General features: G+C 40.9%; 1 protein-coding gene across 1 annotated transcript in view; it reads left to right on the forward strand.

Moving 5' to 3' along the window:
• FRMPD4 (FERM and PDZ domain containing 4) overlaps nt 1-27,757 on the forward strand; it is a 115,765-nt gene that overhangs the window by 61,170 nt on the left and 26,838 nt on the right. The window contains 1 exon segment of the mRNA XM_059821685.1: nt 24,092-24,137. Coding sequence (XP_059677668.1) covers nt 24,092-24,137 — 46 coding nt within the window.

Raw genomic sequence — 27,757 nt, forward strand, 5'->3', positions numbered from 1 at the left:
ACAAGGGAAAATCCCCGCAGTCCACTGTCTATATTGTTAAATAAAGTAATTCGGCTTGGTTGGAGCTTTAGTTAAAACCAAATTTGTTCAGCTGATGAATCAAACAAGGCTCCAGGAGCGGCAAAGGTCTTATCATCTTATATCATAGAACTTACCCATTTTATGATGATCACTTCAGCTTTTCAGCAGGTCTGTTACTCAGAAAGCAATACGCAAAAAGGCAGTTCTTCTAGAGAAGAAAATTGGTTGCTATAGCAGTTTAAAATCCTTGAGGTCATCTGTATTTCATAAAAACGGTAGGAGTCATGAGGTTTAATTGTTGCACTGAAATCTTTGTTCCATACATGGTCTTTCTGATCAATATTCTTTTCTATGCGTCATTACAGTGTGACTGAGACTTAAAAGGAAAATATCGTCTGCCTAAGAGTTTATCAAGAATAATAGCAACAACTCTGAATTTTGGAAGACAGGAAAAAATTAAAACTATTCATTAATTGAGTTTGCAGTCCAGTTTCTTTTTAATTCTTTATCTTGTGTCATTATCCTTACTTCTCAGTTTTACATGGAAATTATACTTTTGTGACCAGAAATAACCTTTCATTCTGCATTTTATCTGAAATTCTGTTTGTGTTCAAAGCCTTTAGTTAAATATTAGAACAAATGCATTAGTAAAGATACCGCTTTTTTCTCCTTAAGAAGTATTGAAACAATTTCTTAGTGTTCTACACCAATTATAGTCATGTTACAGTGTCCAGCAGGCTTGTTGAGTTCATTAATAATTCATGCAAACTGCCGTGGGTTTAAGGAAGGAACTAGACCACATATTGACATATGGAAGTGAAAGAAAACTGTTTTGCAACCATTTTTTGTTGGAGAAAGAGGAGAGTTATTTATGCTCTGAGGTACATAGACCGAGGATACAGTTTGCTAATGTAAATCTTAGGGCTGTTTATTGGACAAATAACATGTCATAAGCATGCAGTATGTCTTCTGAATAGTATGTCTTCTGCATTTGTATGTATGCATTTGCATATGTTTGTATGTACATGCAGAGAGAGAGAGAGGAATGTGATTCATAAAGCTTTAATATCATGGATTTGAGATGTGTGCATTACTTAGAAATGAGAACCAGAGGTTCTGCAGCTTATTTAAACCAAAACCTTATCATGATGTTATATATGGTTCGTACAGCTGATCTGTTAAAAGGAGAGTTGTGTTAGGGAGTTTTAAAATATTTATTTGAAATATTCCCTGTATCTGTACCTAAAAGTGATAAATTAATAGCGCCAATTCTGATATGTCATTGTGATTCTCTCCAGTATTAGAAACTCATGTCGCATTTCTGTTTTACTAGGAAAATACATGTTAAAATAGAGAATGATGTGAACATAGGGGGTTTTTTATAATCCTTATCATTTTATGAGTATTACTAGTTTTATGGGTTTTTTTAAGAATATTAGTGTTCATAGCATATAGAGGTTAGCTATGGATATATGTATATATGCTGCATACATTTTTCTGAAGACACCTAATACAGTTAATTTAATCCCTTTGGGGATTGCCTCACCCACAGGAGAGGCTGTGCGTGTCATGGGGCTTTTGTAAGTCAGACAGCAACAGCTGGAGCTACAGCTCCTGTGAGACCCTGAGTTGTTCAGGAGAGCAGAGCTGGAGGGCAACGTGATCCAAGGCAAAGCTGGTACTTCAGACTGACAAACTAAGCATGTCAGTATTTTGTAATAGAATCATAGAATAGTTTGGGTTGGAAGGGACGTTTAAAGGTCATCTAGTCCTACCCCCCTGCAATGAGCAGGGACATCTTCAACTAGGTCAGGTTGCTCAGAGCCCCATCCAACCTGACCTTGAATGTTTCTAGGGATGGGGCATCTACCAGCTCTCTGGGCAACCTGTTCCAGTGTTTCACCACCCTCATTGTAAAAAATTTCTTCCTTATATCTAGTCTAAATCTACCCTCTTTTAGTTTAAAACCATTACGCCATGTCCTGTTGCTAAAAAGCTTGTCCCCATCTTTCTTATAAAGCCCCCTTTAAGTACTGAAAGGCAGCAATAAGGTCTCTCCAGAGCATTCTCTTCTCCAGGCTGAACAACTCCAACTCTCTCAGCCTTTCTTCAGAGGAGAGGTGTTCCAGCCCTCTGATAATTTTTGTGGTCCTCCTCTGGACCCGCTCCAAAAGGTCCATGTGTTTCCCGTGCTGAGGACTCCAGAGCTGGACGCAGTACTCCAGGTGGGGTCTCACCAGAGCGGAGTAGAGGGACAGAATCACCTCCCTCGACCTGCTGGCCACACTGCTTTTTATGCAGCCCAGGATACAGCTGGCTTTCTGGGCTGCGAGCACACATTGCTGGGTCATGTCCAACTTTTCATCCACCAGTACCCCCAAGTCCTTCTCCACAGGGCTGCTCTCAATCCCTTCATCCCCCAGCCTGTATTGATACTGGGGGGGGTCCCCGACCCAGGTGCAGGAGCTTGCACTTGGCCTTGTTGAACCTGATGAGGTTCACATGGGCCCACTTCTCGAGCTTGTCCAGGTGCCTCTGGATGGCATCCCTTCCCTCAGGCATCAGCCACACCACTCAGCTTGCTGTCGTCTGCAAACTTGCTGAGGGTGCACTCAATCCCACTGTCTGTGTCTCTGATGAAGATATTAAACAGTACTGGTCCCCAATACGGACCCCTGAGGGACACCACTTGTCACTGATCTCCATCTGGACATTGAGCTGTTGACCACTACTCTCTGGATGCGACCATCCAATCAATTCCTCATCCACTGAACAGTCCACCCGCCAAATCCATATCTCTCCAATTTAGAGAGGAGGATGTTGTGGGGGACTGTGTCAAAGGCCTTACAGAAGTCCAGATAGATGACAGCCGTAGCTCTTCCCTTGTCCACTGATGTAGTCACTCCATCATAGAAGGCCACTAGGTTGGTCAGGCAGGACTTGCCCTTGGTGAAGCCATACTGGCTGTCTTGAATCACCTCCCTGTCCTCCATGTGCCTTACATTGTTCCAGCTGGAGCAAAAATACTGCTGAGGATACTGAACTGCCCTCACTATCCTGAAGCAAAACCTCTCATCTTTTTCTGTCCTTATGGTGCTGTCCCCTGGGGTGTGGCGGACTCTTGTACTTCCAGGAGTCTGCTAGGGAAGAATTATGGGGGCTGTATCATCAGAAAACTTCTGCTGGTGGATTATGAAGGCCAGGTGTCCACCCACTAGGGCTGTGGACCAAATACCACATTTGCCCTCTGACAGGGGCCATGTATTCATCCTCGTCTCACTCCAGCCCATGGCACTGCACTGGAAGAGTAGCGGTGAGCTCCCGAGCAGGTGAAAACATGTCGGCCAAGAAAGTGGTGGAGCCCAGGACCTGCAAGATCACGCTCTCCAACCCCTGTGCTGAGAGGCTGCATGGACAGGGTGCAGAGGGACCTTTGGGGAATGGGACTGTAAGATCAAGGAAGAAAGACCAACTCTGGGAAAGGGGAGGTGATTGAGGAGACCATGGGAGAAGGTTACATATAGGGCATGAAGGTTAACATACACGGTGCCTGCCTCTCAGAGGCAGTCCTGCTATCTGTTGTGCATTTTGGCTGGGGGATGGCAGTTCTTCATGGTCCAGTCTTTGTGGGCTGACTTCCTTGCAAGCTGTTGATGATGCATCGCATTTGGTAGAGCAGCCTCAAAGAAATCCTGTGGTGCCTGCCATCTTGTAGTTAACTGTCTGTGCAGCGTGGCGTTGCAGTAACCTCACGCTGGGTCTTCCCACCTCTAGCTGATGGCACCACTGTCACGTGGTGGCCAAATTCCAGAAGTTAAGAAATTTAAGGAAAGGAGCTTTGAAAGCCATGCACTGGCGTTGCAAGGCAGGTGCTATTTCCCAGCGCAGTGTGTTGAATATGGCCTCTGTTAGTAAAAGCTTTGCTTCAGAAGAAGCCTGGGCAAGGTGAAGCACAGGGTGGATGTGCCTGTTGCTTGGAGCAAATGAATTAAAGTTGTTATCATGAGCATTTCTGTCTTGATCCCCTCAGCTCGCAGAACTGAAGCTCAGCCTAGGGTGAAACTGCCAGAGGCTGTTAAGAGGCAGCATTTTGTGCCTCAGCTTGCCATTGCATTAAATAATTCATTGAATCTGACCTTTCAGACTAGTACCTTGTAGCTAACAGAATGAATATAAAAAGGTATAAAAAGGAAAATAATATCAAGTGGGGGGGGGGGGGGGGGCAATATAAACTTTATATATAACCATAGAAGGTCTGCAGTGCTGTCTGTTCCTGAAAGTGTGCCTGTAATTGGACATAGTTTGGGAAGAGCAGCAAAAATGAACCAAAAATTGTCCCTTTCATGAGAGACGTAAGAAGCTCAGCCTGGTTAGGTTATTGCAGGAGAGATCAAGTCGGCTTTATCTGAATGTGGACATCTGAACAAGGAAGAACTTGGATAGCAGGCAACTCTTCAGCTTGGTAGAAAAGTACAGTCCAGCCCTAAGAAACTGCAGCTAGTAACACCGAGAGAGATGAGAGAGAGCGAGCTGCGGTCATTCTCCAGCTTTTCATGTCTTTGAATGAGAATTTTATATCTGTTTGGAAAGATGTGCTGTAGCTCAAGCAGAAGTTAAGGCCTTCACAAAACATCTACCAACTATGGTTAGCGGGGGAGTTTGTGTTTTGCAGGAAGTCAGATATAAGTTGTATGTTGGTCTTAGGATCTTTGAACACGTAGGAGTAGTAAGACTGCCCTATCTCATACCTGAATTCTGACTATGAGCAGCTCAAAAAGCTGTGCTCAGTCCCAGTGGGATTATCAGTTCTTACTGGGAAGGTGTGACTTTTGGCAAAGCCAGTAGCCCTCTCTTACAGCAGTAATTTTCTGCTCTTGGGTTCTTGCTCACTATCACCCATGCCTGTGTTCTGTCTACCTGCACTTACCATCGCGCAGAGAGTCTTTCAAAGGCTTGCCCACAGCTGGATGTGTTCTCCTGCTTTGCAGCCTCACCAGACATTGATGCTATGCAGGACATGACTTCTTTTTTTCTTTTTTTCTTTCCCCCCCCTTTTTTTGAGGTGTGCGTTATTTCACTGGAGCTACTGAGCTGTTTTTTGAGTGGAAGTCAAATGCAGCATGACAAGCAGTTACTTTTCTGGTCCACCATGCTGAACATACACAGTTGACAGTGTGTTTCTTTCAGCTTTTAGTACTAACTTTTTTTTGTGCTGAATAGTTGGAAAAGTTCTGTTTTGGCAATTATAGCTCTGAATGTCAGAAGCAGTAGGAAGAAATAATAATTTGGTTTGGTTGTACAGTGGTGAGAGTATGGCATAAGTGCCTTAATCTGATAGGATTTACTGGTCTAAAACTTAGTTTTTATTTGAGCAACAGTTTATTTACAGTAGGGATTAATTACTCCCAATGTCTTGATTAGAAAGTCGATGTTTTACCAAAAGGCAGCATGCAGTAGGTACTTTGAATAGCTACTTTACTGCACATTTTAAAAATGTATTCATATATTACACTTCATATATTTCATAGAAATCATCTATTGAGTAAATAGTAAACTTTAAAAAACTATTCCAATATATGCTTGTATGTGTTTGATAGATGCTTCTGAACAGTTAAATTGTCTCAAGTGAAAAATATTGGGATTTTGAATTGCCTGCTGTCTTCATAGTACTCTCTTCATGACAGATTACCAGTATCTCCATGAGAGTTTTTCCTTCAGCTGCTGCTTTAGAATAATTACAGTGCTTTTGCATATATGTCATTAACAATGAGGAGAAAAAAAAGCTCTTGTCAAGACTGTTCATTTAGATATCTGATGCATGAGGCAGGATAATATGAATTTCCCAGTAGGATACCAGTTGCTGCTCCTAGTGCAGCACCAGTGCACTGTTCTGTTATTTCGAAGAAGGTAATATCATTATAGACATGGATTTTTATGTCTAGCTTAATTTATGAAGACAAACATCAGTGGCTCTTCTGTCAAAAATACATGTTATGATAGCTGTTTAACAATACTGTTGTTATTGTAAATAGACTAACAAAACACAGCATTTTACAATTATTAAACATGATACAGTGGTAGTGATAGTTTTCCCCTATCCTGCCAGTGCCAGATCTATCAAAACTCCTGCCCATTAAACAGTCAAGTGCAAATAAAGCAACTCTACAGCTTCGTAAATTAATTATTTTTCTTTACCTCAGATAGAGGATGGATTTGTTTTTGCAGGCACAGAGAATAATGCCTGTTTTAATTTTTGTTTAGAGACAGCTCTGAATATGGTTAATATTCTGTGTGTTGAATCTATAAATGCTGTGTCCATAATTATAAATGCTAAAATGTATACTGCCTGTTTCTAGAAATACTTATCTTTTGCTTTCTGGGAAGAAGTGCCTACTTCTTTAAGGCTTTGTTAAGGGCAACATTTGACAAAGATCTCTTAAAAGCAACAGGAAAGGTGTTGCTTTGCCACCTATGCTTAGTTTTCTTGGGAACTACGGAATGGTGTTCATCCTCCAGCAAAATGGGTCTGATCCAAAGCCTGCTGAAGGTGGTGGAAATCTTTTGATGGATTTCAGGGGAATTTGGATCAGGCTGTTTATGGATTACCCCATGGATTACTTGTAGCGTATCTACTTGTAGCCTGCCAGTTTATTTAAGATACTGCTGTCAAATGGAGGAGTAACATGCTTTAAGAAAGCATTTACTTATTTGATCTAGGGTAATTCAAGGAGTGGTTTTGTGACATGCCATTCCCAGTGGTTACCCATGCCAGCCACTGCAGATCCCTTTCCCCCCACTCTCCCTAATTCTCTCCCTTCACTTTCCCATCACTCTCCCTTCTCTGAAACTACCAAGGGCTTCAGAAAAAACAAAGTGAAAATTAGATATTTCAAGTAGGCCAAACGCATCTTTAAGGTAATGCTATATACTGCAAAACAAATCCATAGAGGAGCAAGATGCTGGAGGAGTTCTTAGTGTGTTAGGTTTTATGACTCCGTACAAATGACAATAAATGATGGTTCTAAATAAATGAAACCATGTAGAGCTTTGAAAAAGTTTTGTGGTTGATTTGTGCCTCAGTAGGATGGTCTACGCACTGGCTTTACTACCATTTTTTCACTGCATCACCCTCTGTTTGCACCGATTTCGCATCAGCATCTGTGGGGCAGGGTGCAGAGGCGCATGGGGCGCAGCCGAGGGCTGTTGTAGCTTGCAATAGCAGCCTTCGACTTCACTTTGTAGATACAAGAGAAAAAAACAGTGGGTGTTTTCGATGTAGTTACCATACAATAGCAGGCAGTTGGAATTCCTTTCACTATAGTTCTCTCATGAGTCTAAATGAAACCATTAGGTAATTTTGTTATGGGTCGTGGCATTCCTGAGAATGGGTGAAAATCCCAGTCTGGTTTAAGTGGAAGGGCCCAGTCCTGTTGATTGCAGAAAGAGCAAAAAATCATGAGCTCTGAAAGACCAAAAATGAGAAAACAGAAGATCAGTTTATCATAGCTGGCATCATGGCTTTTAAGTCATGGTAAGCTTTGATACACCATTATTTAATGCATGAGTTTGACAACACTGAGATAAAGTTTCTGATATAAATCAGTTCATCTTCTTTTTCCTGAGGCTGTTTTACGAAGAAAAGAGGTTAGAGGGGGAGGAAAGGGAGGCCATGCCCAGGAGAGCTGCCTTTGCCACATCTCCTCTGCTACTTCTGTCTTCATCCTCTTTCTCACAAGTGGTACATGTAGTTTAACCATTTACCTGATGGATTGTAAGAACTACCTTCATATGCATCATCACTACCTTCTTTGCAATAATAATAATAATAATAATAATAATAATAATAATAATAATAATAATAATGGAAAAGTATTTTAAATAAAATTTCATAATTTTTCATGTTTCTGTTTTTACTTTCCTTATGTTAGTTGGTGTAATTTTCTAGTCACCAGTACAGTGTTAGAGCTGGAAATCCAAAGCAGGCTGAATCAGAAATGCTTCCCTATTTCAAATTCTGAGCTGGTAAAATAGAGCTTAAATAAGTAAAACAAAATATGTGGTTAACTGATAGCATCATTTTTTACAACGTATATTTTAAAGTGGTTTTCAGTGAAATCATCTTTCTTCCTGAGCTAAGCAGTTTGTGCAGAGAAAGTTGATTAGATTCAGGACTTCCAGTTACATTATATGTAACAGATATTTCAGTGGTGATTGCTGAAGTTCAGGAGAACTTTGATGAGAAGCAAATGTCAACCAAAAATGTCACTACTGTGTGTACTGGGTAACCTCTCAATGTGAACATTATCACAAGATTTTATAAAACAAATTAATCACTTGGAAGGGGTGTACAGCAATTTAGGAACCACCAGACCAAATCAGATCCAAAGTCCATTTGTTCCAGCATTTTGTATCTGATACGGCTGGCTCCAGTCGTTTCAGAGAAAGGTCAGAGAGACCTCACAATGACTTGTTTACAGAATATTCTCTCTTGGGGAAGATTTATTTCTACAACCCTTTTAATTAGAAAAAGCAAAAGCATTTTTTTCCTCCCTTCATTTTTCTACACATCCCCTAACAGTCCTGAATACTCTTGGTAACTTCCAGTCTTTTTTTTCCCCTTAAAAAGCAGCACAACAGGAACCTACAGGTTCCTGTTTGCCTCACTTCTCTCTAACACACTGTAGCCTACAACACTATCTTCCCTTCATTGGCTGTACATGTAATCAAAGATCTCCTTAATTAATATATATAATATGGATTCTTCAAGTGGAAATCATAGATTTACCATTGTCTCCCCCTTTCCCTTCCACCTTCCTTGCTGTAGTGCAGATCTCACCCTTATTCTGCAAAGGGGAAGAACTTATATGTTTCCAGAGTGGTATAATTTTCCAAATTATTTCTTAGTAGATGAACTGGAGGTAGGTGGCATCGGAAGGAGCTGGAGTATTTCCCAGCCCAGGACACAGGAAAAAAAGACCGCAGGTTGGAGAGGAGCTGTCTCCTCTGCCCTTGCTCCTCATGGTGAGCTCGGGGGGCAGCCGAGGCAGCCCAGGGAGGGGGATAAAAGGAGTGGCAGGTCTAAAGTCAGTGTAACGTAGCTGTAGGGATCCATAAGCATCTCCAGTGGCTAGCTTTGTGCAACCAATGAATTTGGATGCAAGCCACCAAAACATGCATTGCCTTTGAGACACCTGGGATTTTTTGACAAGGTGCCAGGAAAGGAAGAGCTCTTCAGACCTCTGCTCGGATGGGGACGCTGCCCTGACTTACAGCAAGGCAGCAGCAGCACTGCGAGTGAAGGATGAAGTCACCACCACATTTTGCAAAATGTTGAGGTGCGTCAGGCTGAGTAAATAGGTTAATGATATTGGCAACAGCAGCTTGCAGAACAGCAAAGCAAAAGTTAGACATTTGGTCTCACAGGATGAAGCAAAAAACTAGGAGAGTGTATTGTTTCTAGTTGTCTTTAAAAATGCTAATAGTATGTGGTTCAAATGCTGAACTACTGGATTTTGAGGGGCAAAGATCGCCTTCATCGGTGACCTTCCTGAAACTTCCTTTCTGGAGATCAGATCTTCAGAAGAGCCACAAGGGAAGGTATGAACTTTGAACGTTTCTCGGGAAGCTGCAGCTGGGGAGAGGGGAGAGGGAGGAAAGTAAACAAAATAAATCCTCTCAAAGCTCTCTGATCTCCCTCCTCCACTTTTCTTTTTAATGATTAGCTTTGAGAATCTGATTCTATAAGGATACGTTTCTCCCCTACCTCTTTTCTTTATAGGATTTTGTGGCTGTTGATCCTTTGTAGACTAAGAGCTCATGCCCTGAGATTATCTTCTAGCATCACTGAAATGCAAAAAGTCAGAATAGGACAGAAATGGGGAATGAAAAATACCTTGAAAATAAAAAAAAGGATTTGCAATGTTTAAAAGAATTCTAATAGTTGGATCATCTTCTGTAGAATCACAGATTAATAATTTTGAACTTTTTTATTTTTTTATTCTTCTCTTGCCATACATGACACGAGGAATTAGTGAAATGCACCTGGCCAATTTTGTATCTAGTTTGGGTTGCAGGTGATAAAAATACATTATCAATGTTCTATGACCTATCCGTTTAGATTTTGTTCTTGCTCTCATCCACTTCTCACTGACAGATTCAACCTAAAGGCCAAAATTATGCATGAGGATGGACTCTAACTGTTCTCCTCGCTTACATGCATGCGAAAAACTACTGACCTGTAGATGTGAAGAAACTGCCAGCCAGTACTCATAATCTAGCTCTTTGCATCAGCAGTAAATTTCATTTAAAGATAATGGTTTAATTTGCTTAGTTAAAATCACATTTGCAGTCTAATTAGACTCCGGAGGAGCCTCCAGGTTGCCCAGAAAAATTACTGTGTGACTACATAATGAAGAATACTATGTCCATTGGAACATAGGAGATGTTACGGTGATTTCTGTCAGACACAATTTTGACAGGTCTATTTTTAATCTTGCAGTTTGACATATAGCCTTTAAACAACATGTATCCTTTGCATGCTAAACACTCTGTTATGTCCCCTCTGAGAACTGAGTTTTAATGCGTGTCCTTGGAACAAGGAATTTATTCTTGCACAGATAGATCATTGTCAGCCTGTACAAATGAAGAAGATAAGACTTTGAAGCTTTTTTTGATGCTTATCTCATGATTGCAGCTGAAGTGAGAGATATCTGGGGCGCCTAATGACTTCATCAGCTAGCTTTAAATGAAAGTCCTCAACATGCTAATGATGAAACAGAAGTATAAGCTGTTCAAGAGAAGAATGGGATGTTCACCCGAGAGAACAAAACTGCAAACCCCTAAGGTTGTTCTTTATAGGATTTATTTTGTAGAAGGGAAACCTTGATAGCGCATACTTTTGGACTTGCTGAAGTTGTTTTGTTTGCTTATATGGGAGACATTTTTATGCAGCGCACTTGAGTTGGTTCAGACTACAAGAGCCAGCCCTGCAGTGTCCAAAGCCAGGTAGTGGAGCTGAGGTGCCTAAAACCCTGTGTGCAGCCCGCAGAGGAGCCTGCCGGTCTGTTTGTGTGTGTGACAGGCCAGGGTCGTTCTTCAACAAAAAAACTGCTCCTGTACCTGATTGAAAATTCACCTCTACGAACTGCAGCTGTTTGTAGTTGGGCCTTTAGCCCAAGCTCGTTGCCTGTAGCCATGCTGAAGATGGGAGAAACTATTTGCAGCTGTCCCTCTGATTACAGAAAGCGTCTAAAGTACTCTGAGCTGTGGTACCTCATGCCACTAGACAGCTCGAGGTGAATCTCGCCACCAAAATCCTGTTAGGATGAGTGCCAGGGGGTGGTTGGCTGTGCTGACTGTACTGAGCCTCTCAGCTGTAGTTTCTCACCTCGGACCATTTGCAATTCGCAGGCGAGCGTCTCTGCGGTCCCTCCCAGAAACCTGCCGCAGCGCAGCGAGCGCGGCCCACGCTGACAGCGCTGGCTTCTGCCCAGAGGAGATGGTTATTGACAGGCTGATTCCAAGCTGCAGCCAGAGGCAGCAGCACTGGTGTGCCCTCACTGCCTGGTATAATGGCTCGTGCTTAGGGAGCAGTTGCCTAAGAGGACTCTGCCTGCTTCAGCGTTTTGCGTCAAATAGTCGCTCGATACAGTGGAGCGGCTATGGTGGGTGCAGAGGCTGTGGCCTTCCCAGGGCAGTGTCTGTGCCAGGGCATGGCCCGCTCCCTCCCCAGCACCGTCGGTCTTGAGCCCCTCCGTGCAGGGCGGCACAGCTCCGGCGGGTCCTGCCGTCTGCAGGGGAGCTCAGCGCTCTCCGGGGAAGCAGAAGCACCCTGTCAAGACACAGGGGACATAAATCTAGCTGAAAAAATACAAGTATACCAGATAAATTATTTAGAAAATACCTATAAAATTAATTTAGCAAGTCGCATGAAGTCAGTCCTTTCTTCTTTCTTCCCTATACCGATATCCATCTTCCCTCCTACCACCTTCTGGCTGCAGCTATATGGTGAGTTATGCATTCGCCTCCTCCACGAACAGCTTCCCTCCTCCCCCTCACCGTTTTCCTACAGAGCAGAGGGGCGTTTTACTGTCCTCCTCTTCAGCTCTGACTGTTACGCACAGCTTCTAAGGAGCAGGAGAGGACAGTGATAAAACTGGTTAATTTTCACTTTTTTTTTCCTGCAGCGCAGAGTGTGGCAGTGCTGCAGCGGCGGTGGGCTGGGGCTGGCCTGAATGCAGCACGTGTGCGAATCGTATCCCCGAGTGAACTTTAATCCGGCTGGTACGGATAACGAAGCACCGGCTTGGCTCTGCGAGTGTGGGTGTTTGCGGGGTAGGAGGGGGGGGAATAACTGATACCAAAGAGAGTGGCATCGTATTTTTACTGCTGTTGTTACCCATCATATCTAGACTAAAGCTCACATTGGGGCATCCGACTGCACTGCAATTATGTCTTCATTTTCTGTGTGAATAGAAGAATGCAACCGTTCAGCATTTTATGCTTGGTTTGTGACTGCAGGGTAATTTTCTTTTCCCCTTTTCAAACATTCCTTCCCCCCCTGTATTTTGCAATATTTTTGCATTTATCAAGGAAGGGTTTCTGCTTAAGGACCACATTTACATGCGGTGTGTATTTTCTTTGTAACTTTTCAGTGAGACTTGTATCAGTGATTCTTTGTCCCAAGGAAAATGTAAAGCAAATTATGTAGCTCTAGTGATAGAAAAAGGGGAAAAAAATAAAGGGTATAACAGCGTAAATACAATATTAAGTTAACCAGCATAAATATTGAGATGTATTAAATGAAAATTAACAGTATGAGTTTGAAACGTTGGACAGAGCTTTAAATAGAATAGATTTTTAAAGTCATATGTTATTGATTTTAGCACAATAAATAAATACACCCTTTTTAAAAAAAAGAGGGGTGAACCTTTGAATTTTAAACATTCTGGATATATGGTATATATTCGTGTCAGGACTTTTTAATAACTAATAGCTTTTAACAGAAGCAAGTGGTTAAATGGCTGGCAACAATTCTGACTCAATTTCTCCTCATATCAGTCTACATCTTTAATATATTAAATAATGTATGGGGACACAAATATAACCAAACAGTTTGCATGTCGGGACTGCTGCTGTCTGAATTACGGTGCCATGTAGCTTAAGAAGAGTAGCCTCTTTGGCTGCCCATCCAAATCATTATAAAATCACATTTGCCATCACTTATACTGCTTCAGTGGCACATGGATATATCCCTGGCATCTGACCAACCAATTTAGTATTCCAGACTCAGTAAACAAAAGCCATTCTGCATTAGTCTCTGCAGCTCAGTATCCATCAATTGTCTAACCTTGCAGATATAATAATAATAGTAATAATAAACCCCACAAAACTCAACCCACTGACCACTGAAGCTTTTCTTAATGAGAAATTGAATGAATCTTGTTTTGTTGGAACATTTATTTCCTAAAACTATTTTCATCAATCTTTAATTATTTGAAACATAGTAACAGCAATGTGTTCCATAACAAAGAATAGAGATGCTCTCAGATTGGATCAGATAGTCTGGTTCCAAAAAAGCAGATAAGACTTAAAAGCAAAAATCGTAGTGTTCAGACATCAGAAAGAAAAATACCATTTACTCGCTGAATGAATGCGTTTTTCTTAAGGAACAATAATAAAGCAAATAATATTGAACTGAGAACAGTATATAATATAGTGCTTGCAAATACAATTTGCTTCAGAATTCAAGAGCTTTATCTCATTTCTGAATGCATCTTCCTCTTCTTAATTTCTTTTTCTTTATTGGCTGGTTTACTTAGAGCTAAGATAATGTCTGTGAAAGAGTTCTGACACAAAATAGCCCTATGTGAATGTTATACATTATTAATAAAAAATCAGACAACTTTCTAAAACAAGATGCTCCTAAAGCATTTAACATTTAATCGGCAAAATTTATCTGACGTTCTGCTTTTTGAAAAACATTAAGGAAAAGAAAAAATTGAATAGATGCAGGAATGAAGGATGTATGTGAACGACTGGCCTTTCATTACTACATACACAGTGCCCTAACCTGAAAGTGAAAATGCCAGTGCCATACAGATTATGAATAGCACCTGTAGTGATTTCTATTGCTTCAGTACAAATGAAAATGAAGTTCTGATCATAAAAGATTATGGTTAATTTGTCACATAATAAAAATATCTTTAAGATTTTCTCATTTTTAGTGATCCTTCCTCCTCTTTAATATGTAACTCCCATAGATCTCTTTTGCAATTTTACTGATACAGGTGTCACTCCTCTACAGTTTCTGACATCTTCAACTATCTTTTATTTCACTTCCTTATTTCCAATTTGAAATGTGATTTTAGAGTACGTGATTTCCTTGTTTCTTAGCAAGGAACAACAAGTTTATACCAGTGTTTATTTTAATTCATTGTCATAATTATTTATTCACAGTGTTTGGCATTGGATAATGCATTTTATTGGTTTACTCTTTTTATTGATCTCTTAGCTGCCATACTATCTAGATTGACCAAACCTCACTGTGCAAAATGCTGCACAGCATATACAGTAAGTCTGCTCTCTCTCCAAAGTATGTCCACCTATGACAAAAATCAGAGTAGGGGGAGACTGCTGGGAGAGTAGAAGCACTAATGAAGCAATATTTGCATTATATTAATATCGGTATATCAACTGCCTAACTGTTGTCAAGACTTGGTAGGCAAAGAAGAGCTCTGCTGGAGGCAGGGTTTCATTGTCAGAAGCAGCAGTGTCAGTTTGCCTGCTGCCAGAAGATGCTGTGACCATCAGAGCAAGCACGCTTCCCTTTACATCCTTTTATGTCATTGTGGCCATAAGCAGTCACTCGTCAGTCCAGCTTTGGTTTCATGCTGCACTTTGCTTGTTCAATCACCAGTGCAGTTTTAAACTGATTACAGCCTGGGCGCAGCATTACATTTCTGTGAAATTAGCCAAAGGCATGCCATGAAGTTTTTGTTGGCTTCCTTGCTAATTTTGTGCCATTTGCTGAAGGAGAGACAATACCTGATCCTGTATAAAATCTGCTTTATTGACGTTTCTGAGCATGCTGGTACTGATAGACACTGTTCACATACTGCTCCAGAGCTGTGTAGCACGCAGCCACAGATTCAGTACTGGAAGCCTGATTTAGTGTATTGTCAAACCATGACTGTAGCTGTTGGTCTTTTGCTACTGATTTTTTCCCTGATACTGTGTGACTATTCAAAGAATTACTATTTCTCTTTTTTTTTTTTCCCCTGTTGTCAAGATGTCCTCATCTTAAGCATGCTGCTCTGCCACTTATAATGAAAAGAAGTAGCCCAGCACTGATGAAATCAAAACTTTCGCTTCCAATGGGGCATGAGAGGTCTGCTGCAGCCAGACTAGAGAAAAAAAATTATTAAGTAGAGGGATGATTGTTACTTTGAAATACAGTGTCAGCAAAAACAGACATTAAAAATAAACCATTAGAGAGAGTCTTTCTTTCCTAAGTGAAAATTTACATTGTGTCTCTTTGAAAGGAGAAAAAAAAAAAAAAAGAAAGACACCAACAGGGCTTCATTAGAGTTACATTTGCTCTTGAAACATCCTTTTTAATTGCTAGATCGTATTGTTAATCTTTCTTTTCAACCAAGATAAGTGAATGGAATAACACCAGTTTTCAGGGTTTGGAAAGTTACCTCACCATGTCCTTGAGTCCTTTAAGCTTCATTATTTTGTCTGTTTCCACTATTGAGGTAAAAATTCAAATGACTATGTGACTGCATCTGTATGTCTAAGCAACTGCTGAAAATTCAGTGGAGCACAAAAAAGCCTCTCTTAATCTGATTCAGATAATGTAGAGGAACATCTGGGACCGGTACAGAAAAGCACTCAAGGTGTTTTAGTCCTTTTCTTTCCCTCTCCCAGGTAAATGAACTCTGAATCCAGTTGGAACATCCAGATGTATTTACAAAAAATTTAGAAAATTAGAAGAATGTTGCAATTACATTTAGCATTTTTCAATTTTGCTGTGACCATGTATGCAACTGTAACAAAGCCGTGATGGCTCCATTTTTGAAAGTTGAAGTTAAGAAATGACAGAGTAATCAGAATAGATTTTTGTAATCATTGCTAGGTCTCTGGTGGCTGCACCAGAGAATTGGTTCACGCCACTGTTTCAAAGCATAATCTTTCATGTCAGTGTTGGGTTGGATTTTGTGGAATAGTTAGAATTTGCCATGTTGTGCATTTTGTTCTGCAACCTTGGTGTTTCAGTACAGTCCAAGTTCCTGGACGTCCTCAGTAAGTATGTTAGTGCAAAAGATAAGTGATCCCAAGTTAATGGCATGGGTTTAACATACCTGAGTAGTGTGTGCAGTGGGCAGCCATTGCGTGCCTGCCGGCTTCTGCACATGGGCAACTGCAGACTGGGAAAACAGAATTGCACTTAGCTCACTTGGAAACCCTGTCTGAAAGGGCTCGCTCAAAATGCCCACAGAAATGCCATTTAAAAGTCATTGCAGTCTGATGGAAACAACTTAGTCTGACAAATAAGGATGAGAAATTTTCAGGGTAATGGAACTGCCCTTTCCATGGTGAGACCACCCTGTTCTGTAAATATTTTATTTTGATAGTATTGTATAGTAGCTCCTTAGCACCATTCCTAAAGATGTCTCATCAATAGACATCTTGGGGCTGGCTTATATTGTGCTTTGTTCATTACACTTTGAGAATTAACTTTTCCTCAGAGCTTCTGAGGCTTTGGCAGTTAATGACAGGAAAACTAGCACTGAAACGTTGGCCTGGATGAGTGACCTGAGAGACCAATATTATCCTGCTTTATCTGCCTTTGATCCTTTAAAACTAATGTGCAGAAAGTCTAATTAGAAGAGGACAGCTGAACAATTCATTAATAGGGGAGTAAGCGCTACATTTTTCTCCTTGGCAGTATGGCATCTTCATGCAGCGTGAAGTAATTTATGCTGTGATCATGTGGCAGTAGCGTGCTAATAGTCGGACTTGGTGAAAGTCTCAGTCCATCAGATATACATGCATGCCCATCTGGCTCTCAGTTTTTACACTGGCCAAAATGAGCAAATACTGATTCTGAGGGAGTAGACAACTCCAGTATTAGTAACTCCTTATACGTCCTCTAGTCTGTCTTGAGGTTTAACCCCAAGTTCTGTTAGGGGCTGAGGGAGACCGTCATGAATCTGTGTAAGCAGGAAGATGATTGCCTAAGGAAGGCGGCCCAGTCAATGTAGAGTTTTCTGCATATTGCTGATATTCAGAGTTGCACTCCAGAACTAATTGAAGGCCGATGTAGTAAGACGGCGCTGGTAAGACACTGTCTGGTAGAGGATTGCAGGTAACATTGCTCAGCAGTTAGATAGCAGCCTAACGTTGCTGTTGATATTCAAGCAGCCTTACCAAGGCATTCTTGTACAGTGTGCACAGGTATTTACTGTTTGACTAAGATTTTGGTAACTCAAAGCATTATAGTTGAGAATATAAGCAACTGGACAACTTTGGGTATTTGTGGAGAGGAGCATTATTTTGACTAGAGGTAAGTATAGGTCTTCATAAAGCACTAAATTTCAAGAACAACTTCTTTATAGGGCTCACCTGGCCACAGCGGTAATAAAGGAGAAAACAGAGTGAATTTGGTACATGTGAAATCTTGACAGATGGACAGCCTTAGAGAACGGGAGGCTTTTTTATTCTCAAAGGCTTTACTGCAGAGGCATCTGAAATGGCATCTCCTGTATGAAAGCCTGCCAGTGTGCCACAGCCCTGATCTGAAGGGACCGCTTCTATGGGAGGAAGCGAGCATAATTCAGCCTGCAGACATGCTTGCTTCTTGGCCCCTTACGGAGACTGCCAACAAGAGTTCCAATTAGTGCCAGCTTCAGACTGTGACAATTTTAAAGATTGACTTTCACACCATGCCAGACCTTTAAAAGAAAGATGAACATTTATATAAAACGCAATTTGCTTTGACAGTAATTTTCTGTATGCTATTATTGAAGTTATTTATGTTCAAATCAGAGTATCTTTTCTCTCAGCTGTGTTTCTGCTGCTGTTTGAGCCTGCAGCGCAGTAATAATCCTGTGCTTATATCTTTTATACTTTATGTGGCAGTGGTCATTTCAAGCATCCATTACTTGCACAGTTTTTAGGACTCAGACATTTGAACAGGAATCCTGTAAAATTCCCAGATTCTTGGACAGGTTGCTTCTGTCGGTGCAAGTCCTCATATATTTAATGGCAGACTTAAATTTTAAGGACCTTGTGAAGCAGCAGGGCTATTCAAATGAAACTGTGGGGTTCAGGAGTTTACAAGTTGAAGTTGCTTGAATGTCAAGAGTATTTCACTGTATTGGCAGTGAGGCTAAGGACAGGTAATACCAGTAACAGTAGTGGAAGAAGTAGCCACCAGCTTTCCAAACATGAGTGTGATCCCTCTGCCTTCTGATACCAGGGATTCCAACACGCCCTTCCTATCTCCAAAAATAAGACTTGAACACCATGTTCTTTGTGTTCTGTGCTCTGTCATCCCAGGAAAGAACAGCATGTAACCTGATGCCCCCATTCATCTCTTAGGTTGTTCCTCATTTGTCTGCCCCCAAGACCTTGGCCTCATGTCCCATCTCCTCTATCCATAGACCATGCAACCTTACTCCTCCTCCCCAAACTGGGACCCCACACCTCACCTTTGTGGTAGTGTACCTTATTTCATGAGTCTCTTGCTACATTTCTTGCCTGCTGCGCTCTTGCAACTGTCTTCTGAGATGGAGTTGGGGAAGTAATGCCATGTGTGGCATACCCTACCTTGCCTGCATAGCGTGATGGCAGAATAGCCCATATCTAGCTGCCTACAGGTTCTTCAGAGAGACTTCCTGGAGGTCAGAGGTTGGTGCAGCCAGCTGGACAGGCAGAGACTGAAATCCAACTGCCACCCTTCAAGCAGTTCTTGTGCCATGTATTGGCAACCTCTTGAGAACGTATATTTTTCTGTGTTTCCCTAAAAATTGTCTGGAAAATATCCTCCTCCTAGGCTTGGAGAGGTCAGATTCTTCACATGCTGCTAAAACAGCATTCATCTATGGGTAGATGTAATCAAGAGGCCAGAAGCCATCTGCCCACAGTAGCATGGCTTCCAGCCTAGTTTAATCTATTGTACTTCTCAGTTAGAAGCTACTGAGTCATGGAAATGTTGCCTGTAGTTTGTATGCTGCAGTGTTGCCTTTGGAAATGGAGGGGAAGAGCCCCACACAGCATGGCTCATGCTGGAGGAGTTCTCCAGTGCAGAAGAGGAGCTGGACTGCCTGGCCTTTTAGCTTGTGTGTTCATGTTTGCACAGCGCTGCTTCTCCTGTGACAAAGATAGCCTTGGGGAAAGGCATAATCTTAAAGCCTCTCTCCCTGTCCCTCTGGATTGTTTCATGGGTGTCAATGAATGCTGAGTTTGTTCACTAGCTTGTGAAGGTTCCCCTAGTCCACTCAGGCAGATTGGCATCATTGCAGGACCTGGAGGCACACTTTGGGGGTCTGCATGATAACAGCGAAGGATGAGTCAACACGGGGTTAAGATGGGTCTACTCTGTCCCACCGAGGTCCCTCCAGAAGATGTCTCTGGCCTTGGAAATAAATCTAGGTGTATCTCTGGGGGAAATTGTTCTTTTCCACAGGAACTGTTGCTCATGATGAAAGTCTGGAGAAGTGAAATTTGAAGCTTCCCTAGGTGAAGATAACTACTGTAGAACAGGTTTTATGTAAAAATGTATATACAGCTCAAATCAAAATGATCCTTTTGAAATATTTCGAAATGTACTACAATAGAGTGACTTTGCAAACACTTTGTTCGTTATTGCTCCCTTAATCTTCATAGTAATGAGAGACATTCAAATGTTGAATGATTATTCTCTAGCCTAGATGCTAGAATTTGAAGTTGAGTTCCACTTTCCTTAGCTTTGAACAGGGCATTTGAGGTAACTTGTTACATTTTGTAGTTAGTTTTTGACCCACTGATTTCTGTTTCCTTACTTCAAAAATGTAGTGTGAGACATACTGCAAATCATGGCATCACACTCCGTAATTGTGAAATTCAGACCTTTCTCATCAATAGTGAGACCCAAAGTGAAACAGAGGATCCTGAAATAGCAGAGAACAAAGCATCTAAAAACAAGAGTTTCAGAATTTGTTGTTCAGTGTGAGTGAAACAGGTAAGTTGTGATTAGGAGAAATATTTTTCTTAATTGCATTCCCTGTAAATTATATTATTTATTATATGTCAATTCCTAATTCATTCATCTTCTCTGTGGGAGAAACCTAGTACTCTTCTAGTATGTAAAATTGCTAAGAGCTTTTAAATTAGCGTAAACAAAATTTTTCCATGCTCAATTCTTAAGAGTGAGTGCAGGAAACATATATTCTTTCTCTTTAGTCATATGCTATATTTGCTGTAGGATGCATACGAAGAACACAGACACTTATTCCAGGTCTCACGTACTGGAAGTCCCCCCACGTCCCTCGTCTGCCCCTGCATCTCTTCCTCTCTTCCAGCTAGAAGGAAGCAGAAGAGAGACAGTAATTGCCAGCCACTAGTTCACAGACAAAGCCAATGGCTGGCATTGTAGCTGAATGTTAACGCCTCATGTAGCCCGAGATGTGTGATACTTCGTAATACAACTTTAACCTTTATAATGCGCTGTAATTTGGTTCTCGAACCTTCTATATTCTCTCCTTGTTACAGCCTAAGTAGCTGTAAGGAGTAGGGAGAACGGACAAATATAATCACCACACAGGGCATGGGGAAGGACAAAGAGACTAATCACTGAAATTCCCATTGCAGTTTTTAGATTTTAGCCTTGTTCTCACCACTTGATTCTAATGTCAGGAAATGAAAGAAACATGATGATATTTTATTGTGGTGTTGGTGTCAGATGGTAAGATGGCAGAGCACCCAAAAAGTCTGCAGCTGTGGTCCAAACTTGGAGTTGCAGATGTTTGGTCTTGAGTGACTCTAAAGGAGTATGTAGGTTTAAAACAGAAATAATGAGGTTGTGGTTAAATAAGTATGAAAGGTAATAAAATATCTGTAATACATACTCTTTTTTTTCTTTTTACTTTAGTCACATTCTTAAAGAAGGAAAGACATTTCAGGGGGAAAGTAAGACTGCAATTGTTTTTTTAGCCTTCGCTACTATCTTTCAGAAGTTGTTTCACGTTTAAGTGTGGTGACATACCTAGTTTATGTAATCTAATCTAAACTGTTTGTATGTTCTGCTGTCACACATGGACATACATATGTACACATACATTTGAGCTATAAAACTTATAGATCACAGTACATGGTCAGTGATTCCATTGTTTTTCCCTTACTGTGATATATATGATACATGGTACAATTGTCAGTCTCCAGTGCTGTGCAAAGGTTATCATTTAGATATATAGGATTTGCTAAGAGTATTGGCAGTAGAAGTGATGTGCTGTGGTATGGAGTTTTGTCATCATGAGTTGAGAAGGTTTTAAAATGAGCGGTGGAGTTATGAGTGAGTACTGCAGATCAAAAAGCTGCTGATTAAATATTTATGTCTCTTGTAACTGTGCTGTGTTTTGTACGTAGCATGTGTTTTATAGAAGATGTTTTCTGTAATGATGAGGGGACTGTATGTGGTGCTTGACACCTGCTTTGTCTATGTGTAACATGCTTGGGTCCAGATACTCCAAATGACCTTATTATAGCCTCAAATGTTCAAAGACTGCTCTGAGGTCTAGCATCCCTCCTATGCAAGTGATTATCCTGTAAGAAAGTCTTGTCCTCAAAATAAATCTTAGCACTGGTGACCTTTTGGTTTAAAAAAGCTCTTGTTAGTCTAGGATGAATCTCACCTACATTGGCACTTGGAGAGGTTTAATCCAAGAATAATGAAGAACTGAAAAACACTTTCAGGAAAAGCCAATTTTCTTTTTTAAAGGCCACTCCAAGGTAGCTGGACCGCAGGAGGCAGGGGTGGTTGTAATCTTATGTTTCATGAGAAAGGTTGGTTGAAAGTAGGTTGAAAGTAATTGAAGAGGTCAGTTGGGCATGGAGTAGTTATCCCAGGGCTGCAGTTTATCCCATAGCTAACAACTCTGTGGGCTTTTCTGTCTACTCATATGCCTAGATTAATAAAGGAGTGACAAATTGGATAGATGTGCATAGTATAGATATGACTTTGAGATTTTTGAAATAAATTACATTTCTTATCATGCACTTTCAGATTCCCAAAAATGTGGTAGGCAGAAGAGCAAAAAAGTAGAGGGAATCGTATTGTTAGCCAAAACAGAATGGAGGTTGCTTTTTTTTTAAATTATAAGCTATAAACTCTTCAAGAAACAATGGAGAATAATAAAGAATAATTGTGGAGATTTCCAAACCTGTAGCTTACAGACCTTAAAAATGAACTGTAAATTTTCAGAAATATGAACACTGTAAATAAAGGCTGTTTCATGATTGAATAAATAATTTCTGGAGTTTAACTTTGGAACATGTTTTATTGAAATGAAAAATAATTGTGGGAAATTCCTTAAAGTAGTTATAATTATATCTAAAGCGGATTAAATTATGCTGTTTTGTGGCAGAATATTTAATTTTCACCACATGTAGCTCCTCATTAATTTTTTTAGCTTTCTAACTTAATTTTATTTCAGTTGTTCGAAGCACAGAAAAGTGACCGAAGTCTTCAATCCCTCCTTTTGAAAAGTCTACCTATACTCTTTTAGTGCAATGATACAAATATCTAATAAGAGGAGTAAAAATCGAAGCTTAACAATTTTTTCTTTAGTTAGGGGGTATTTGGTCAGACCTTGCCCTTTGCGTGACTGATGGCTTTGACAGAAGTAGAATTTGCTATCCCAGTTGGCCTTTAGAGATGTGTTGGCTTCATCAAGTATAGTCTGACTTTCCAGACGAATTTTCTGACTGGGCCTTCAATCTCTCCTCTATTTTCTTTGATTTTTGGCTTTTTAAGTTGGGTGTCAGTGGTGTGAAATATGCATATAAGTTGACACTGTATAAGACCAATACAGTGTGATTTATTTTAGCTAGTTCTGCTGAACAGGCCTGGCATGCCAAATCAGTTGCACTTCAGTTAGCCAGGCAATAAATCAGGTAAATAAACGATTAATTGTGTTTGAAAGTAGTAAAACCAACAGAAAATCAACTCCATCTCAACAAAATTGCAACTGATCTTTTCTTAGCTAATATTGCCCTCAGCAGCCATCTGACCAACAATGTAATGCAATAGATATTGACTGTGATTGGCTTCTCTTCCTTCTTCCACTTCACCCTTTTTCCCCATGATCCACCACCACCAACTGCCCACCAATAGTTAAAATATACATTTGTCATTTGTCTAGACCACTTGATCATATCAAGATTCCTAATAATTGCTTCTCTTTATCCTGTAAATCAGTTGGGATTTTTTTTTAGAGCTTGTTTTCCATTTACTAGTTTCATCCTAAATAAGAGCATTTTAATTTTGAAGAAGCTTTCTTTAGCAATCTTGTAAAAACCTAAAAACTCTAACTGGGGTATTCACCAAATATTAATCTTTTTCCACCCATTTAAAAAGGTGAGCTAGAGAAGAAATGGGGGATAAATTTTGTCCTCATTTTTGTTTTGAAAACACTGTTGTCTTCAGACAAATTTGGCACTAAATGTACAAGAGCTACATTTGTAAAGTAGGCAAAAGAAACATGTAGTCTATAGATGCTGTACTGATAGGATTAATCAAATGTTATTCCATTCTTCCTGGAGAAAACAATTATTGCAGCATGCAGGTTTCTCTGATGAAGCAAGTATTTCATAGTATAAACTTGTAAAGTTAAGTCAATTCAATTTGTTAGATTGGAAAAAACATTTTTTGGCATATTACTCATCTCTGTAATTCTCTGCTATGTGATTTTAATAAACATTTTTGCCCTATTACTGCAGTTCACTCCATTAAAAAGAAAAGCTGGTTATCTGTAGTGTATAGAAGTATGAATCTTTACTTGATTTTACTTTTTTTTTCTTTTTATAGAAGCTGCAAAGAATCAATCCTCCTTACTGTTGTTCAACCTTACCCTGTAAGTATCTGCGGTGTTTCCTGAATTAGTTTCCTAGCAACATAGCAGCTTTTTTTTCTGCCTGTATTCTGGCTGTGCCTCTACCTTATCCATGCAATAAAAAGAAATAAGTGAGATAAGGCCTGTGTCTCTTAAAGGTGATGTTTAAGACCGTGTTACTGGGTCCTGCACTCAAAGACTGCATTAGCAAGTTGAATAATAACAGCATCTTTAAACTCATACCAGGAAGATAGGTAGAGCAGGACGCTGAGTTCTGCTTCAATTTCTGATCTGTTGCAGCTCCTGGGTTTTTCTTGATTTTGCCTCGGTCCCACTGAGTTATGCTGCCGTATCAAATCAGCTGTACCTTATGCAACGGGGGGGGCTCTGTCTGCATCTCCAGTGCAGGGCGTGTGGAGGTGAGGGCAGAGAAGAGAGAGACGGGCGATTGCATCAGACTGGCTTGAAGGGACTGGGAGAAACTGCAGCCCACCTCGGAGCTGGCTGATGTGACATGCCTTTGCACCTCGCTCAGCGGTTTGTGGGAGTGGGTTCATGACCTGTCAGCTCAAACCCAGCTTCCATAAAAAGGAGAGAAGCCAAGCCAGGGCAGGAAGCACATCTCTCTCTTCCCATACATCCATGCACAGCCATGCGTACCTTGCAGGCTGCTGAAGGGCCGCAGCCATGCATCAGGAGTGATTTCAGATTCAGCAAGTCCATTCAGCTCCCGGTTGGCTAGCCTGATACACAACAGTTTTGATGAACAAGGGATGATTGCATCCTTTTCTCCCAAGAATAAGAGACCAGATGGATTTGACACAAAGATGTGAAAACAAGTTTATCTGATGAAGCTACCAAAATATACATCTTGCAAATGCAACTTGGCCAGTGCTGTGTGGCTTCATACTACTCATCAGCCTTTCTGGCTCATTTAGAGGTGGCCATGTAGTTGTGCGGGTCCTGTACCCTTCCTAGAGGCCAGTCTGCACAGCAACTAAATTGTGGGGGAAAAACACGCATTCCGCAGCAAAACCAGGCAGGGGCTGCCATGCTGCAGTAAGACCACTGTCAGGAAGGTGAGCTGGGATCTGGTCAGCATCAGCCTTCTTAAATGAAAATGCAGGCATGGTCTGACTAAATAAAGAAACCTAACCACCTTTAAAGATTTCTGAATTACAGCAGGTGGTTTTGATCACAGGAAATATATGTAATATGGGGGAAAAGAAATCCTCACCCCCTTGCCTTTTTTATGTAGGTTGCCTTATTTCATCCATTGTCAGTCTTCATTCTTTTCTTTAAATGTCAGGTGAAGAAAGTGCATGTGCTTTAATGCAGGTATGCATAGCCCTTAAAAGTGGACAGTAAAGTGTAATACTACATGTCTGTGAGGTGTTGTGGCCTGTTATCGCTGTGCTCCTGGTATGAGAGCAAGTCTGTATGTACTGAACGTCAGGGAAGCTGAAACGCAAATGAACTGCGCACTCCATGTTCAACGGGAGACCTTACAGCACAGGTATGGTCCTCCTCCACCCTTTGACCTGGAGAAGAAGGAAAGCCATCACCTGGTATCTTCCCAGCTCTTTGGGTCCAAGCCCTGCTTGAGGCCTGATAAGGCAGAATCTGCTCCTCTCATTGTGTAGCACCAAAAGCTAATCAATAACTGAACTACCTCTAGATGTCACTGAGCTAGGAATGGCACTGAAATACTTTGCTGTCCTGTCAGCCATTTGGGCTGATGTGCCCATCTTATACGTGCATTTGTGTTGACCCACTCTGGCATGTCTGTCCAGAGTCCCTCCAGCTCTACCTCAGCAGACAAAGCACACATGTTTTCAGGGGTGGTGGATGTTTTATCTCACGTAGGCATGAAGACTGTCTCCCCAAGAATGTCCACAGAGCAGTCAGAAGATGCGATTGATGTATGCATATCGGTGCTAGCTTTTATCCCAAAGTCGGGATGCTTCAGTGGCATGAGCTTAGTTGGGAGAGCCTCAACTGCAGGACGGTTGCACCCTGCAGATCTCCTCTGGTTTGTGCACTCTTATTGCCCAGACCAGGGTCCTGCTGATTCGTAGGATCCTTCCCTTATCACTTTCAAGCCCAAGTTTTCCTGCAGTGGAAATGAAGGTGTGTGTAGGGATGGGGAGCAGTGTGTGCAGCCACGTTTGAGCCCTGAAGCAATGCAGGGTCCTTCAGTTTATGCAAACCCTGGGCTGTGAAGTCTCCTGGGGACTCCTGAGTCACCTTGAACGTCTGGCCCACGCTGGCCCACATACTGCCGCAATGTTACCGTCAGTAGTGCCTGAGCCTGTTAGGTGACATCCCTCTCAGCTCTGCCATCCTGGATGTTGCTGCACTCCGGCTCTGTGCCCGCTCTGGTCTTCTGTGCAGGGGGTCCTCTGGCAAATACATTTTGTCTTACAGTTTGGAAACGATATTTATGTCTTCAAAAATTGTGATGCACATGTGTTTTTCCCTTTTCTTTAATTCTGCCTCCTCCATTTTTCCTTTTACTATTTTGCCCATAAAACTGGAAAGATGAAGTAGAAACCAGACAAAGGAAAAGTAAGAGCTTTTAAGTAAAGACTGAACTTCTTCCCCATTCTTGGCGGAAATGCATCTTTACAAACATTTCATTGATCTGTCTTCCTGATGGTGAACTTTTTCTTTCTATCATTGCATGAAAAATATCTGCCAAGATGGATTACAAGAGTGCTGTTTCTTAATTGTTTTTATTTGCACTATTTAGAGTGTGTTTTGTTTTCATGCTTTCAAGTAACCATCCTTTATGATTGCAGGTGAAAGTAGACTTAATCTAGATTTTTAGTACTCTGTAGTTCACTGAGTACTTTTTGAAAGCTTTTGCAGATCTTTTTTGCTTAAGTGCATTCAATTTTGTTTAATGCTTAAACTCATTAAAATTTCATTTTAATTATGACCAAACCAAAGCATTAGGCTGTCTTTTTCTTTCCATCAATCTACAAATCTCTGCTAGGTTCATATCATCACTGCTCATAAGGAGGTCACTGAACAGCTAAAGCAGTTGCAGCAGTTCAAAGTTTTGATTTCTGGAAGTACGGCATTTGATTATCATTTCTGACCATTTTATTCTGTAAATGGACTATCATTTTGATTGTTGCCTTATTAAGTTTTAAGCATTACTCAAATCAAATAACTTGCCTGTTTTGATATCTGTTCTCATTTTATGTGTAGAGATCATTTGATAGGTTGCTTTCATGATTAATCTCTTAAGCTCCTTGGATGTAGTCCAGGCCCAACTGAGATCTATGGCAATTTTGCCGTGCATAAGTTCTGTAACAGGAAAAGGATAAGATTTTTTTCTGTTTTGAAAGAGGTGCTTCTTGTTATAACACAGTTATATGTCTGAGACACAACATTTGCAGAAAAACTACAATAAATAACACTTATTTATGGATCGTAATGATTGTGGCAACAATCTTATTGAGAGTCTCACAGTATTTTTCACGCTGCTTTGCCTTCTGGAGTTGTGTAACAGCAGCAACTACCATATCTAGACTTGTGGTTGTAAAGAAGGATATAAAAAAGAAACAGGGTTATCACAAAGACTTCAAATTCTAAAGTGGAAAAGACTACCAAGGTGTAGTTTTAGAAATCAT

The sequence above is a fragment of the Gavia stellata genome, chromosome 1, assembly GCF_030936135.1.
Source record: "Gavia stellata isolate bGavSte3 chromosome 1, bGavSte3.hap2, whole genome shotgun sequence".
NCBI classification, from domain to species: Eukaryota; Metazoa; Chordata; class Aves; order Gaviiformes; family Gaviidae; genus Gavia; species Gavia stellata.